At 40.0% G+C, this 17530-nt stretch overlaps 1 protein-coding gene across 2 annotated transcripts in view; it reads right to left on the bottom strand.

Moving 5' to 3' along the window:
• Positions 1-620: 620 nt before the first annotated feature.
• The window catches only part of LOC117363168 (interleukin-1 receptor type 1-like), a 77228-nt gene continuing 60318 nt past the window's right edge, over positions 621-17530 (bottom strand). For both annotated transcript variants that reach the window (XM_033950521.1, XM_033950520.1), the window contains 2 exons: positions 12832-12993; positions 621-1519 (listed from right to left, as the gene is read on the bottom strand). In XM_033950521.1, the coding sequence (XP_033806412.1) occupies positions 1125-1519; positions 12832-12993 (557 nt within the window). In that variant the 3' untranslated portion in view covers positions 621-1124. The remainder of the gene's footprint in view (positions 1520-12831; positions 12994-17530) is intronic.

Here is a 17530-nt window from a genome sequence, read left to right as displayed (position 1 = left end):
ATTTTACTGTGGTATTTTTATTTAAAAGTGCAAAAGTTTACTTAAAAAGCTACATATATACAGTATATGAAAGTTTTTTCTTTCAAAAATAATTTTCCTATTAAAAAAACCTGTGTATTGTATGCAATGTACACTGTATACACCTCTGACTATTACTGTATTAACAGTGTAATACATTCTAGAGGTGCAAGCTGTGAAAAATGTGAGGCTTGTAAGTTCTTGTCAGAAAATACTTGCAGTACAGGGAACGATATTATGGAATGCTCTTCTGGTTGTGTACAAAATGTTAACAGTCTGCTTCAATTTAGAAAGGTGGTAAAAGCTATTTTATTCCAGAGACATTTTGTCTGACTAAGGGCTCCTTTTACAAAGGTGCGCTAGCGTTTTTAGTTCACGCACCAGATTAACGTGTGCTACATGAAAAACTACCGCCTGCTCAAGAGGAGGAAGTAGCGGCTAGCACACGTGGCATTGTATCGCGCGCTATTCCGCACGATAAGGCCCTAATGCACCTTAGTAAAAGGAGCCCAAGTCTTTGATTTTGCAGCATTTGGGGTTCTTTTTACAAAGCCGCAGTAGCGGCTTTAACGCGCGTGACTTTTAATCACGCGCTACCCCCGCGCTAGCCGAAAAACTACCGCCTGTTCAAGAGGAGGCGGTAGTGGTTAGCATGTCCGGCGGTTTAGCGCACGCTATTAAGCGCGTTAAACCATTACCGCAGCTTCGTAAAAGGAGCCCTTGATTTATAGAAGGCCATGTCAGATAGAATGGGTTATGATGATATATTGAGGTATGAGTGAACAGTATGTTTTGTGTATTTGTTTATATTTTATGTATGTTTTTACAGTGTGACATGCTCAGAATAGTAGGATGTAGTGAGTAATAAATTTCTAAATAAATTAAATAAATAAATAAATATTTCACAGTGCCACAGAAAGCAGCTTCAAAATCTGTAGTGGTTTGGCATCCAATTAACTTCTTTTCATTGTATGATGGAAGCAAAGTCTTTTGGGATTCATGAATACAGTTCGATAAAAAGGATGACCTTATGAATATAAACAAAGTAGTAACATGAATTAAAACACATTAAAAATAATCTTCAGTAGACATGAATTATAAAAACTTTATGCATCTTTTATACTGTGGGATTCACTTGGTGGTACTGAATTGGAAAGCGATATTTGTGTAGACAAACCCTTCACTGGTGGCATCCGATACCTCACATTTTTCCAGAATCTTGTATTTGGTAGAAGAGAACTATCGGTGAAATTTCCTTTCCATCTGATGACTCCTTGCTTCTGTTTGATGTATTTAATAGATTCTGGCATATTTGTATAGTCCATTGTCTTTTCCAATTCTATCAGGATAGCTTTGACTTTATTGCTGACAAGGGCGTCATATAATGCTATTTGCTGCTCAAATACATTTTCAAAAAAGTCATCTCTTGAATTTATTCCTGCTAAAATTATTATTAATCTTCTGCACTCATTCATGGTTTTATCAACAACATCAGCAATGGCTGTAAATAAGAAAAAAAAATGAACAAAATGAAAAGGTTGGAGCAATTCAAATGACCTAGCATTTCATTTCCTGTGAAAACATTTCTTTAAACATTTATAGTTTTCTGAATTTTGTTAGAACAAATGATTGGTTTAGATTGTCAATTTTATTACATGTGTGTATATTCCTAGATTTCTCATCCTCCAGTTTCAAGAGGCTATTAGAAAACTGTACACCTGGGATTCCGGAACTTGGAGACTTAGGAAATGGCTGTGTAGCTGTTGAGTTCCCTTCCCTGGGCACCCTTTGTTGATTTACAGTTTACAATTTTTCTCCTTTAAAGGCAGATAATCTGGAAAAATTTCAACTAATGGCTTCCACTAAACAATTTAAGCCTGAAACTGCTGCAAAATCTGCTGGGAAGGCTAAAAGAAGACCCACCCACCCCTGTCAAGACTCCTCTGCCTGTAGATGCCCTAGATATGATTGAATTATTGGAGGAGCTGAGAAGTATCAGACTAGCTCTGAAGGAAGTTACAGAACAGATGGCTGGGATGAAGGAAGAAATGGCAAATATGAGTAATAAAGTGGATATGGTTATCAACAGAATGGATCAGAAGGAGATCAGAGTGGAGAAAGTGGAACAAGAGCAGCAGCAATGTAAAATGGATCATAAGATCATAAAAGCAATGGAAAAGCGGATGACAGACTTTGAAAACCAGGCGAGAAGGAATAATGTAAGAATCCTGGGTTTAAAGGAAGGGGCAGAAGGAAGAAATATGATATCTTTTTTGGAGGAAGTTATTAAAAAATACTGCCCCTCAACTTAAAAGTGCCACTTGAAATAGAGAGGGCACATAGGATCCCGGGAAGGAGACCTCATGACCAGGCAAGACCTAGACCAATAATTTTTTGCCTGCTGCATTTCCAGCATGTTTTAGAGATTCTAAGGGTGGCAAAAGAAACAAGAAATCTATCTTATAACGATTCAAAACTTATGTTCGTCCCGGACTTTGCAAGTGAGACAGTGCTGCCTCGTAAACAATTTCTACAACTGAGGCAACCTTTAATGGAGATGGGGGCAAAATATGGGCTTTATTACCCTGTTCTAATAAGGGTTACTTACAAGGACAAATTTTACCAGTTTGAAGACCCTGAAAGACTGAAAGAGTTTTTGTCCAATAAAGAAACACCAATGAACTGAATGGACAATCCTTTCAGTGGAAACTGTGTCTTTATTTTTATATCTATTCACTGGCTTTGAAGTATTTATTTAATTTGGACTTGGTCATTTAATTGTCTTCATTTGGTTTTGGGTTTTTTTTAAAGTAATTGTCATAGAACCGCGATGACAGTTTTTTCTTTTTTTTAAAAAAAAAGCCTTCTAACAAGAGAAAATTCGATTTCTACTGAAGAAGTTCCAGCCCACTATGTCATTTGAAAGACAGGTGATTACTTTACGTCAAAGAAAAGTTAGTGATGATGGGAGAGGTGGGCAGAGCTGGAAATGTGGCCTACGGTAAGCAGTGGGTGCCTTTTGAATGTTTGAAGAACGGATCAAAGTTTAAAGAACATTAAGGATTAAGCCTTAAACTATGCATGTGTCCACCACCCTATTACTCACCATCACCTTCGTTACGGGTGGTTCTGGGGCGAATGCTGTGAGTCATAATGCCCGCTTTTCTGGTGCACCATCTTGTTTGGGGTGGAGAGTGGCCTGTTGACATTATGGCTGGTACCTGGAAAGAGGTGCGACCGGAAGCGGCTTGGGGAGCTGTAAATAAGAGCCGGAGGGTGAAAGGGAGAGAAGAGTTCCGGAGAAGTTAGAGAAAAGAGGAAGTCAAGTTGCAGACCCTTCGCAAAGAGCAAATTCCCGATCAGCAACCAGTGAGGCTGCTGCAGATTTCAGGTCAATGGCGTTTAAGGGAAAGTTTTCCTTAAGAACCATAGTTGCCAATGGTACCAGTACTTCAGGCCATCAACGGTCAGGGTCAGGACCGCAATCTGTATCTCCTTGGATAAAATCTATTCTGTAGAGCGCTTCGGGACAATAGGCACCTCAGTTAAATCTGCAATGCAAAGGTTAATCATGATAGCGGGAACTGCCGCCTCAACCCTGCCACAGATTGCATCGGGACCACGATCAACACCCTAGTGCAGCAGGACTCACCAGCAGGGCACAGGAGAAATGAAGCCGAACTCAAGCCGCTTTTAAAGTGCAGCACTCAGTAGCGGCAGCTGCCACTCAAACCCCTACTTAAACAGCTTTGGAGCCACAGTCACCACTGTCTCTCAGTTGGCCCTGAACCTCTCAGTAACAGAGTGGGGAAAATGGCAAGATGGAGTTTAGAATGTACTTTTGTAATTGTTCTGGAGAGTCAAGAACATGCCGAGACCAGTAACAGCACGATTCTAAGTTTCAACTTCGTTACAGAGGTTTATAACAAAAGACCATGGTTTGGTAATAGTGCCCTCGAGAGAACCCCCAGATTAAGTGGAAACCATTGCCGAAGTCTGAGGACATTATTTGGGAAGTAGCATAGTCACTCTAAGGAATTTTAAATTACCTATTGTTTAGTTTAATTTAATTTAATACATATTCAAATGTGGGGAAACACGGAGATAATTCTATTGATTTTTAAGTAACCTTGTGTATGGGGGGATTTTAGTTGAATGTTTCAAGGGCTAATTAATCTTACTAATGTAACTGGTGGGTTTTTGGATAGATTTGGGGAATATATAGAGCATTCAATGTTTGTATGGATCAACTATATTTGTTAAAGCAATTTCATTGATTTAAGGTATTTACATAAGTACAAGATATATAATTTATCTTATTGTAATAATCCAATTTTTAGTTCTTCACCATTTAGTATTATTTATTCATTTATTCAGACATCTATCAAATATTTTGGGTATAATGGAAAGATCAGTGTTATAGGGGTGATTAATGTTTATTTTATAAAGGGATATAATTAATTATATTGTCTGGGGGAGGGTTAGATAGATTTGGGGATAATATAAAGGATATCCAATGATAATATTCATTAATTGTATTTGTTTAAGTAATCTCAATAATTTAATGAATATCCACATGTATAGAGAATGTACTTTATTTTATTATCATATTCTATTATTTATCTGTTCACTTTTTATGAGTATCTTTTTATTTATTTTGATATTTATGAAATATTTTAATCTCTATGGGTTGATTAATTTTAAGTGTGTAAGGGGAAGTAATTAATAATTGTGCCTGAGGGGGAAATTCTGGCTACTAGTCTAAATGTATGTCTTCAAACAATCGTATGATAGGGGGGTTAGCGAATTGGGGGGAGAACAGGGGATTTTTAATAGGGGATTTAGGACGTGTTTTGAGCAAAGGATCTTTTTGGGGAATAAAAGGATTTTTGGTATTCTATTGTGGGTTTTCTTCTTTGAAATTTTGCAATGAATTTTAAAAATTTTTCTTTAAATGTTAATGACCTCAATCATCTTGTTAAGAGGAAGAAAGCACTCAATTTTTTAAAGCAGCAAAATGTGGATATATATATATATGATACAGGAAACTCATTTGACTGCAGGGGAATCTATGAAACTAGAAGGAGGATGAGTCAAGCAGTGTTTTTTTGCACCAGCTGTGGGAAAAAAAGCGTGGGTGGCTATTTTAGTCCATAAGAAATGTTCAGCTGTATTTAATTTTATTTCTGCAGATCCTTCAGGAAGGTGGGTTCAGGTAAAGATGACCTTGGTGAAACATGCTCTGATGCTGTTTTGTGTCTATGCCCCTAATACCAATCAAGCAGAATTTTTTAAGACTCTTCAACAGGTACTTCTGCCACAGGCTGCCTCTAATTTAGTGGTAGCTGGAGACTTCAATGCTGTTATGGATCCATTATGGAGGAGTGTGTGGCACGGTGGTTGAAGCTACAGCCTCAGCACCCTGGGGTTGTGGGTTCAAACCCCGCGCTGCTCCTTGTGACCCTGGTCAAGTCACTTAATCCTCCATAGCCCCAGGTACGTTAGATAGATTGTGAGCCCACCGGGACAGACAGGGAAAACGCTTAAGTACCTGATTGTAAAACCGCTTAGATATTCTTGATAGGCGGTATATAAAAACCTAATAAACTTAAAAAAAAAAAAAAAACCTTAAAAAAAATTATTGGATAAACAACTCAGTAGGATTTTGAAATCAATGGGATTGGATAATTTAGTTCAATCCTGTGGATTAAAAGATATCTGGCGAATTCTCTATTTTAATGCTTGGGAGTTTTCCTTTTGCTCCCAGATTCATAAGTCATTTTCAAGAATAGATTATGTATTTGTATCAGATCAATTAGTTCAACAGGTAACCAAAGCTGGCATAGATTCTATTGTTTTGTCAGATCATGCTGGGGTTTAGATTGAGTTAAAATTTGAGGAACAAGATTGTAATAGACCTGTGTGGAAGTTCAATAATATATTGCTTGCAGATTCCAAATTTATTGAAGAATTTCAATTAAAAATGAATGAATATTTTCAACTCAATGCCTCAGAGGAAATCTGTTTAGAAACACTATGAGATGCTTTCAAATCTACCATGAGAAGACAAATTATCTCATATTTGGCGCATGTTAGGAAACAATTTAAATTGGAATTCTCTAATTTGGAACAAAATATTAAGGACTTAGGGCTCCTTTTATCAAGCCACGCTAGAGGGGTTAGCGCGCGCAACTTTTAATCACGCGCTAACCCCTACGCTGGCCAAAAAACTACCACCTGCATAAGGCAGGCATTAGCGGCTAGCACAGCTGGCGGTTTAACGTGCGCTATTACGTGTGTTAAACCGCTAGTGCGGCTTTATATAAGGAGCCCTTAGAGTCACAATTGGCCTTGAAATGGGAACAAAATACTTTGCAGGCCCTCTTAAAAGCTAAATACAGATATAATGAGATTTCCACTCAAATGGCTAGGAAAGAGTTTCTCAACAGGCTCTGTATTATGGAAACTCGAATAAAGCGGGAAGAGTATTAGCTAATTATCTTAAAGCTAAAAAAAGGAAAGTAAAAATTGTGGCTATCACAGATGAGAATGGGGAAACTCATTCTCAAATTGGGAATATCTTAAAACAATTTTTGAAATATTATAAAGCTTTATATTCTCCTGAGCTTTATTCAAGTAAAGAACTTGAGGGTTTAGAGTTCTTGAAGTTAATTAAGGGGCCTAAAATTCCCAAGCATATAAAAGGAACTCTTGACGTGCCTATATCAATGAAAGAACTACAGGTAGCATTGAAGTCCCTTAGAGTTGGATCCACTCCAGGTGGTGATGGGTTCACTGTAGAGTTATACAAATCATTTCAAATTACCCTATTACCTCATTTATTAAATTTATATCAGGCTCAACTGACTAAAGGTTATATTATAGATACTATGGCAGAATCTTTAACTATAGTTTTGCCAAAGCCAAATAAAGATCCTTCATTGGTTTCAAATTACAGGCCTATTTCTTTGATTAATGTAGATGGAAAATTTCTGGCTAAATTATTGGCTTTGCGCTTGGCCAAGGCTCTCCCTTATATTATCGGTATGCACCAAACGGGTTTCGTTGCTCAAAGACATTCATCAAACACCAGACTGGCTTTTCACATGTTAAATCTAACAAAAACTATGGAATATCTGGCTTTCTCTGTATCCTTGGATGCAGAGAAAGCCTTTGATCAAGTGGACTGGACCTTCATGTGTCAAGCAATGGATTGGTTTTGTATTGGTTCTGGATTTATACAAATGATTCAAACCTTGTATAGTTCCCCTTATGCAAAATTATACATTAATAATAATTTTTCAGAATGTTTTTGTATTAAAAGGGGAGTTAGACAAGTGTGTCCGTTATCTCCTTTGCTTTTTGCCATTATATTGGAACCCTTGTTATTGGCTATTCAGCAGGCAGAGGAGATACAGGGTATTCCCTATACAGGTCGGGAATACAAGGTCTCTGCTTATGCAGATGACATATTGCTTAATTTGAGAAATCCTGAAACCACCATTCCGCATTTACCGGATCTGATTGATAGATTTGGAAAATTCTCTGGTTACAAAATAAACTAGGAGCAAATCAGAGGTTCTTCCACTAAATGTATATTGTACAAAAGGATTATTTGATACATTCCCTTTTCTTTGGAAGGAAGAGGGTATAAAGTATTTAGGTATTTGGATAAAAAGTACCCTGGAAGAAACTATGAAAGTAAATGAAAAATCTTTATTGCTGAAGGTCACAGAAATGTGTGAGCATTGGAACCCATTACATTTGTATTGATGGGGAGAGTCCAAACAGTTAAGATGATGATCCTGCCTGTGGTTTGTTACCAAATGGGAATGTTACCATTGTTTTTTCAGGGGTCCTTTTATAAGAAATTAAATAGTATTCTGACAAAATTTATTTGGCTGGGGAAAGCAGCAAGAATTGCCATGGTATCTCTACAAAAACCAATTGCGGAAGATGGGGTAAATTTCCCCAACTTTTATAGGTACCATGAAGTCTATATTATGCGTCAGGGTATATACTGGGTCCTCCCTGAGCTCATGGAAAATCTCCCAGACTGGTTTTGGTTGGAATGGCAACTCATGTCTCCACTGTGATTAGGTCTAAGTATCAAGTTTCCTAGATTGTATAAGGACAATAGAATTTTATTAGACACATGGCAAACTTTAAAATTTGTCAATAATTTTACAACTATTCCATTCCATAAATCCACATGTCAGTCCCTCTGGCTGAACTCCAAGATTCAAATTGGCGGGTTTAAGGTCATCTGGAAAACACTGGATGAAGCCAGGTATACATACTTTGGATGTTGTTATATCAGATGGTAAGCTGCTTGACTTTTCACAATTTCAACACAAATTTGGTCTTAACAAATCACAAAGTTATAGATGGCTGCAATTGAAGCAGGCCATTCAGAAAGGGTTCCCTGAATGGAAAAATCTAACTAATCAGCAGAGTTTGCCGGTCTTATCTTTTCAGGTGGACTTCCTGGGATACCAGGCCGCTCAGTGATATAAATTAATATCTGGATTTTTAAATAAGAAACCAAAGACTGGTCTTCGTGACATTTGGAGCATTGAGATAAAGCATCAAATTACTGTGTCTCAATGGCCACGAATTTGGGTTTGGAGGATGAGATGTATGGCGTCGGCATCTATGAGACAAATTTGGTTTTTTTGTTACATAGAACAGTCTGGATCCCAGTTCGTTTACAGAAATTAGATAGCTCATTAATTGTTTGGATTAATAGAAAAGAATATATTATAGGATATATATGGATACAGAGGATATGGTAAGGGTGGGAGGGGGGATACATTTCATTATTTTAGAATGATTGTAACAGAAATTCAAGTGATGTTTGTAAGTTTAAATGATATTTCTGATCACACTTGATGTAAGATGTAAAAATGAATAAAGATTTTAAAAAAAAAGAAATTAAATAGCTTTAAGTCTAATAGATGCTGGCACTGTAATCTCGAAGCTGGGACATTAGATCATTTACTATTCTATTGTCCATTGATACTTAGGTTTCAGTAGCTTTCATCCTGATGTTGGCAGATTTTTGAAGGGAGCTATGAGACTGAGCCTGCCAGTGTGGCAGCCTTTTCTAATGTGGAATCTTAACATTGTCCTGTATTCTCTAACAAGGCTCCATATGAGCCCTTGCAAGAGGTGATACTGATGAATCTCACTATCAAGACAGTGTTTCTAGCAACAATCGCCTCAGCGAGGAGGGTTTTAGAGCTTAAGGCTCTCTTGTGCAGAGAACCCTTCCTCTGGTTCATTGAGGCTGGGGTATCTCCATACACGGTATCTTAGCTTTCAACATAAATTAGGAAGCCCGGTTACCCGCATTCCATCCCATGGGATTGAGGAAAAAAAACAAAGCATTAGCTTTGCTGGATGTTAAAAGAGTTCTTCTCCTTTACCTCAAGGTGACAAATGATTATCATCTAATGGATCATCTCTTTGTGTTAACAAATCCTAGCTATTTGAGGAAACCAGCCTCTAAGGCTTCCATTTCAAGATGGATTCATAAAGCTATTTCTTCAGTTTACATCAGGTACGGTAAGCAACCCCCCATGTCCTTAAGAGTGCACTCTACTAGGAATGTGGCCTTTATGTGGATGGAGTACCGGGCAGTGCCACCCGAGGAGATTTATAAGGCAGCCACGTAGTCCACCCTCCATACTTTCACTAAGTTCTACGGAGTGTGAGCAGATGCCACCTTTGGATCATCTGTGCTAGCAGCAGGCTTATCTGCCCCACCCTAGACTGGAGGGATGCTTTGGTACATCCCACTGGTCAAGACTCATTTGCCTTATGCACTAGAAGAGAAGATTAGGTATTTACCTCAATAATCTTCTTTCTAGTAGAAAGGCATATGAGTCTAGACATCCCACCTTGTCAGGTTTACATTTTGCCTGCTTACTGCCTCAGACAAGTGCATTCTTGTCTTATGCTTGATCTTCTAACCCAGAGTATGACGATACCCTGGGACACCCTGAAGGTCTCAACAGTGTCCAAGAAGAGCCTCATCAGGAGGAGGGGGGTCATATAGATAACTTTCCCATTAAAAAAAAAAACAGGAGAGTATGAGAGTCATAGCAGTGTTGGTGCTGGTTGCACTCAGGTAGGTGGCTTGTTGTGTTCCATCTTGTTATCTGATTTTTTTTTTAACCATGTTATTTATTTGTTTCATTTGAAGTCAGAGTAGACCTGAGCTGAGCAGAATGATCTCCATACCCCTCCTTTTTGTTTCCTTTTCTTTCTTGACTGCTTGGTAAAATGAGGGGTTCAAAATGAGGAGCACAAAGCAGTGTCAGAGGAGGTGGAGCTGAGAAATGTAGATGATGCCTTCTACACAAATTTGTAAGTAGGGGTACTCAACCTACTGGTCAAGACTCGTATGCCTTTCTACTAGAAAGAAAATTATCGAGGTAAGTACCTAATCTTCTCTTTACAAATGTTACTGATTTAAAATGGGATCATTTATGGCTACTTTTGTCTCACTCCACCAAATCTTCAGTAATATAATCCATGTATTTTCTAACCCACAGATCTTTATGGACACCCTATATCAGTGGTTCCCAAACCTGTCCTGGGGGACCCCCAGCCAGTCAGGTTTTCAAGATATCCCTAATGAATATGCATGAGAGAGATTTGCATATAATGGAAGTGACAGGTATGCAAATCTCTCTCATGCATATTCATTAGGGATATCTTGAAAACCTGACTGGCTAGGGGTCCCCCAGGACAGGTTTGGGAACCACTGCCCTATATTAATCCATCCATTTCCAAATATGTTGGTCATGCTTATCCCAAACCAGATTAAATATATTTTTGATTAATATTTACTAATAAATACTAGCATTGGGTATGGGCAACCATTTGTAACATTCTTAATGTTCAATGTTCCACCTATTATAGGTACATCCTATTAAAATCATCATGTATTCAATCTCTTCTTTCAGAACAAGATTGCTCCCTACTAGACACTTTTCTAACTCTTGGGCTGAAAGCTATACTAGCTTCATGGGAAAAAAAAATCTCAATTTAGTTGGCTACTCTAAATGGAGGAATTTAGGCTCTCTTTTACTAAGGTGCGCTAAGCGTTTTAGCGTACGTTTAACACACGCTAAATCAACGCATGCGCTAACTGCTAAGGTGTCTATAGGATAACATGCACATGTTAGCATTTAGCACATGTTTAGCGTGCGCTATTTATCACGTGCTAAAAAGCATAGCGCACCTTAGTAAAAGAGGGGGTTAGTATGTGTTACATATAAACTTGAATTATATTTAGCTAGAAAGTGTACACTCTCCATTGCTTACTCCAAAAATGGAATTCTCTTAAGACTTACATTAATAATCATATATGAGTAATTGACCTCATTCGATTTTCTTTTATGATACATTGATCTTCTTCATTGTGAGCTATTACCCTTGTTAGCAGGAATGCCGAGGCCCTCCAGCCAAAGAAATTCACTGCAGAGCTGTTCCCCTTCTCCTCTTGCTGCTGCAGGAAACAGAAAATTGCCGATTCCAGGATTCACCAAGCATGCTCAGCTCTTACGCACACTGAGCATGCATAAGGAGTCCTGATATTGGCAGCTGGAGGTACGCTGTCAACTTCCTGTTTCCTGCACAAGAGGAGGAGGGGAATGGTTCAGCAGTGAATTTTCTCTGCCAGCCATTTAGTGGATGCTGCAGGTTTGGAGGGGCCCATGTCACCAAGGTCTGCCCCACCCCCCAAACCTACACCACTGGCTACACCACTGGTCACAATATGAACCGGTGAGGGAATAGACTCAGGAATGTTGTCAGAATATATTTTTTTCTTAGACAGGGTGGTGGTGTAATGTCCTCCCAGATCATGCAAAAAAAAAAAAAAAATTTAAAGTGTGGGATAAACTTGAAAAATACCTAGAAGCAAGGAGATGGAAATGAAGCACTGAAGTAAAAAGCAGAGGTAGTCATAACCCTAAACCCACTGCATTTATGAGAAAACAATAAGGGTATCCTAACAGAACAACAGTTACAAAACAAAATGACAACTGATACAACTAATAGATCAGGTGAGGAACACAGGATAAAGTGGACTGGGATTTGGGGTTCCACATGGGAATATTTTTGTGTATCTAGCCTAAAAGGTCGAAAACTAAGTGCAAACAGGATGTGTCACTTTGATCTTTATCTGCCAATTTCATTGGCTGAAAATTGAGAACCGAGTATTTTTCAAATTTGGATGTCTCTTCTACAAAGCTCTGTACGGTCTACTGCCCAACTCTCTCACCAATCAGTTCACATTCGCCAAACCCAGACAATCTACTTGACCTCAATCATTCTTCGCCATAAAGGACACACCCATAAGAGATTCGTCAACAGACTCCTACCCTACCAAGCAGCCGCCATAGATCCTGAATGGAGCCAACTGGTCAGAACATCATTACATGCACTTCAGAAAGCTCCTAAAAACGCTCCTCTTCCCCAAACAGGATGACCCACCTTAAATTTTTCAGAAAAGACCCCCGACCCACTGACTCTCTATTCCATGTTGTTGCTTTAAGACTATGAACATTCCTACCTATTTATTTATCTCCCTTCTTATAAAACCCTGTTTAACCTCCCTCTATGCATACTATACAACTTTCAGTCCTCTCTCCATTGCTTTAGCTCGCTGATTCTCCTCAGCCATTTTTCCTATAAACCGCTTCAAACCAAAAGGCTTTCGCGGTATATAAATAAAGATTTGTGTTATGTTATCATTTACAATGTAACTATTATCGTAAAACATTTTTGGCATATGCTTACCTTCTCCTGGCAATTCATCTCTGCCCAATATGAACAGTTTATATCCACACTGCCTCTCCAACACTTCAGGTAGCGCCTTTAATACAAAGGTATCAACCGGGTAAATGCTGTTTGTATTTCTGCTTTTTGGAAACATCACATAGGCATCATAGGTCTTCCCATCTGAAATTACAGGAGAATGAATTGTGTTATTGTTAAAATCGCACCAAAAACATTTTGATAAAATATAAGTAATATATAGAAATAAAACACAACCATAAAGGAAATTAGGTGATATCTTTTTTATTGGACTAACAAAATGCATTTTATGATTAGTTTTCAACAAATATCAGTATGCAGTATATAAGTGAAACATGAAAGCATTCCAGTGACGGTCTCTTAGGAAGAAAGAGGAGTGAGGAACAAAGAGGGGGCTAGGTGGGTAGAAGACAGAGAGATATGGATTGGTGCTGGGGAGGTGACAAAGTAAAAGGAGCCCTAAATGTTAATTTAAACAGCTAAGCCGCGTTAGGGCTTTAGCACGCGGAATAGTGCACGCTAAATTGCCACACGCACTAGACCTTAACGCCAGCATTGAGCTGGCATTAGTTGTAGCCACGTAGCGTGGGTTTAGCGCGCACTAAAATGCTGCGTGCGCTATAAACGCTAATGCAGCTTAATAAAAGGAGCCCTTAATGTGAAAAAAGCCAAGGTCTTTGTTAAGTCCTATCTGGTGGCTATCAAAATATTTTATCATTTTCATTTCAAAGGAATTACGTTCTTGGATTGTCCTAAAATTTCCTTTTAGTATTCTCACCATAAAATCATTGGTGTAGTGATCATTTTTTTCCAAAGTGTTGTCCAACAGAGGTGATATCCTGATTGGCATTGCAATTTTTAATATGATATCTGTGTAAATTGTTCCTAGTTTTTAGCATGTGGCTTGTTTCACCAATGTAGCACCCTTCTTTGCACTTTTTGCATTGAATGATATACACCACATTAGAAGATAAGCATGTCAAGGAACCTCTTATGTTGAATGTTTTTCCCATATGAGTGACTGTGGGATCCTGTGAGATGTGCTCACAATTTGCAGCTTGTTATATTGCAAGGATGTGAGCCATTCTCTTCTTTGTGGATTCGTGTAGGGAATTTGCTTTTTACGAGTTTCTGTTTCAGATTAGGTAGCTGATGGAAGGCCAGCATAGGTGGAGATGAGAATATTTCTTTTAGTAATTCATCTTCTTGGAGTAGTGGTTTAAGATCTCTTATAATTTTTCTTAGGTTTTTTCAAGCTATGGATTGTATGCCACTACCGAGTGGATCCTCTCTGTGGTTTTCTTGTCCTTGTAGTGCAATAGGTTTACTCTGGGTGTTTTAAGGGATGAGGCAATATTCTTGGAGATTTATTTATTTAAAAATTTATATACTGCATAATAACTATGCGTTTTACAAAATTACATGCATACATATTTAACAAATGCTAAATATGTTTCAACAAGACAGAAACTTGATGGCAGATAAAGGCCAAATGGCCCATCTAGTCTGCCCATCTCTTTCTCTCTCTGAGAGATCCCATGTGCCTATCCCAGATCCTCTTGAATTCAGACATAGTTTCTGTTTCCACTAGTGCTGCCCGATTCAGGAAAAAAATATTTGATTCGATTCAGCCTAATGAATCGATTTTTTGATTCGATGTTCCTGCCCAAGTGGGTGTTTTTTCAAAACATCCTGGTGGGTTTATTTTATAGCTTCTTCACCCCCTTTTCCCTCTCCTACCCACACTGGCGCTGTGGTGTAAACAAAATAAACGAACAAAAAAGACTTTTCCTCTCTCTGTTAAATCCTAGCTCACGTTCGTGATCTAACATCACCTCTGGCAGGATACACATTTCAAATCTGACATATTGTAATCACAAAATAGAAAAGAAAATTATTTTTTCTACATTTTGGTCCCAGGCTCTGGCTGTCTTCTGAAAAAAGACGCTCTAGGGCATCAAGTGTGTAGACCAAAGGACTCAGGCACTGCACACTGCAAATAAAATCAATATAAAAAGCTTATCCTTCTGGCTTCCTGATGTAGCGTAGCAAAACACATACTGTGTTGGAGCCGTGAACTGACCTTTTCAGATAAGTGGGCTACTGTTAAAACAACTTTTGTAGAGCCATAACATTTCCCACTCCAGTAGAAGCAAGAATCCTTGCTCCATGCAATGTGTTATGATTAAAATTCAAATACCTTTCCAGCGCTGAAGAGCTTATGAGCACATTTAAATATTTAAAAGCCTTTAAATGTTATTTGAAGATTTTATTTGAGAAACTTGCCCAGTATTGATGAGAGAGGTTTTTTTGTGTTTTGTTCTATTTTGAAAGTATTGCCCCCTCAAGTGGACTGTAATTTAAAATCCCCAGTCTGTTTGGATCAAAGATGGATGTATGGTAGAGAGTGGAGAAAAAAAACAGCAAATGTTAACCATTATGGCCCTGATTCTACATAGTGCTTCCTGATTTTAGGCGGCTGTAGGTGTCCTACAGCTGTCTAATCAGCCAATCAGGATGCACATTTTTTTAAAAAATGCTCCCCAGGCAGGCCGCCTATATTGAAGGCGCCTCCGGGAGCCTAGGGAGGCCCGCAAGACGCCTAAGCTCGCCTAAGGGCCTCATCCAAGGCAAGACAGATCCTAGGTTGCATACGCAGGGGTTTCGTCAGCCGTAAGCTGGAAGTCATTATGCCATTGTATAGATCCATGGTGAGGCCCCACCTGGAATACTGTGTGCAATTCTGGAGACCACATTATCGCAAAGATGTGCTGAGATTGGAGTCGGTACAGAGAATGGCCACCCGGATGGTCTCAGGACTCAAAGATCTCCCGTACGAAGAAAGGTTAGACAAACTGCAGCTATACTCGCTTGAGGAGCGCAGAGAGAGGGGGGACATGATCGAGACGTTCAAGTATCTCACGGGCCGCATCGTAGCGGAAGAAGATATCTTCTTTTTCAAGGGACCCACGGCAACAAGAGGGCATCCGTGGAAAATCAGAGGCGGGAAACTACGAGGTGACACCAGGAAATTCTTTTTCACTGAAAGGGTGGTTGATCGCTGGAATAATCTTCCACTGCAGGTGATTGAGGCCAGCAGCGTGCCTGATTTTAAGGCCAAATGGGATCGACACGTGGGCTCTATTCACTAGGCAAAGGTAAGGGAGGGTCATCAGGGTGGGCAGACTAGATGGGCCGTGGCCCTTATCTGCCGTCAATTTCTATGTTTCTATGTTTCTAGGCGGGCCTTAGGCGAACCTAGGCAGCCCTACGCGTCTCCCTAGTAGAGGAAGAGACGCTTAAAATGTAGGCCAGCAAAATGCTGGTGTACATTGTAAGTAGACGTGGCCGCTATATTTATCGCGGCAAGAGATCTCCCTGCTGCAATAAGTATAGCGGCCGCGGCCGCCTGTCCCATCACCGGCAGGAGGATGCTCAACTCCTCCTGCCGGAACCCCCCGGACCCCCCTTCCCCCCCAAACTGGTAATCGCCGGCAGGAGGATGCCCAACTCCTCCTGCCAGAAAGCCGGACCCCCCTCCGGACCCCCAATGCTAACGACGACCCCCCCAACTAACCTCCCTCCCCCAACTAACCTTTAAATGTTGGTCGGCTGGACGGGTCTTGCTGCCGTCCAGCCGACAGGCCCGCCTCATGGAAATGAGACGGGCTCGCCCCTTCCCGTCCCGTCCCCGCTAAATCTAAGGCCTGATTGGCCCAGGCTGTAGAAGCCTGGACCAATCAGGCCTTAGGCATAGCGGGTCCGCCCATCCCCACTAATCCTAAGGCCTGATTGGCCTAGGTGCCTAGCCTGGACCAATCAGGCCTTAGGATTAGTGGGGATGGGTGGACCCACTATGCCTAAGGCCTGATTGGTCCAGGCTTCTAGAGTCTGGGCCAATCAGTCCTTAAACTTAGCGGGGATGGGCCGGGAAGGAGCAGGCCCGTCTTATTTCCACGAGGCGGGCCTGTCGGCTGGACGGCAGCAAGACCCGTCCAGCCAACCAACTTTTAAAGGTTAGTTGGGGGAGGGAGTTTAGTTGGGGGGGGGCATTAGTATGGGGGGTCTGGAGGTGGTCCGACTTTCCGGCAGGAGGAGTTGGGCATCCTTCTGCCGGCGATTACGAGTTTGGGGGGTCCAGGGTTCCAGCAGGAGGAGTTGGGCATCCTCCTGACAGCGATCAGACAAGCGGCCGCTATACATATCCCTTGCCGCGATAAGTGTAGCAGCCGTGTCTAATCTAACCCGATTCTCTAACCGGCGTCTGTAACCAGGGACGCCGGTTACAGAATCGGGGTTTAGTATAGGCCCGATTCTGTATAGGACACCTCTCCCGGCCGTCCTATACAGAATCAGGGCCTATGTGTTGTTAATAAGATTATATTGTGTGTATATATGAAAAATGAATGGAAAAAATGGTATTATAATTAGTACTATTATGGGGGTGGGGGTTTTTTTTTTTTTTTTAACCTAATTTTTAACTAAATGTAAATCGCATTGGATTTGGATTTTGCGATTAAATCAAATATTTTAAATAAACTTAAAACTTGAAAAAAGCATTCAGCTGCTATGCCTAGAATGACTATTTGAATAAATTTGGGATTAAGTATGGTACCATCTATAAGGTGAAAATAACCAGGTGATTCGCTGGAATGGTGTCTCAGGATGAGGAAGGATCTAT

This window comes from Geotrypetes seraphini, chromosome 6 (assembly GCF_902459505.1).
Source record: "Geotrypetes seraphini chromosome 6, aGeoSer1.1, whole genome shotgun sequence".
Lineage (NCBI taxonomy): Eukaryota > Metazoa > Chordata > Amphibia > Gymnophiona > Dermophiidae > Geotrypetes > Geotrypetes seraphini.
Note: the sequence above shows the minus strand (reverse complement) of the source record. Positions and strands in the feature narration are given on the sequence as shown.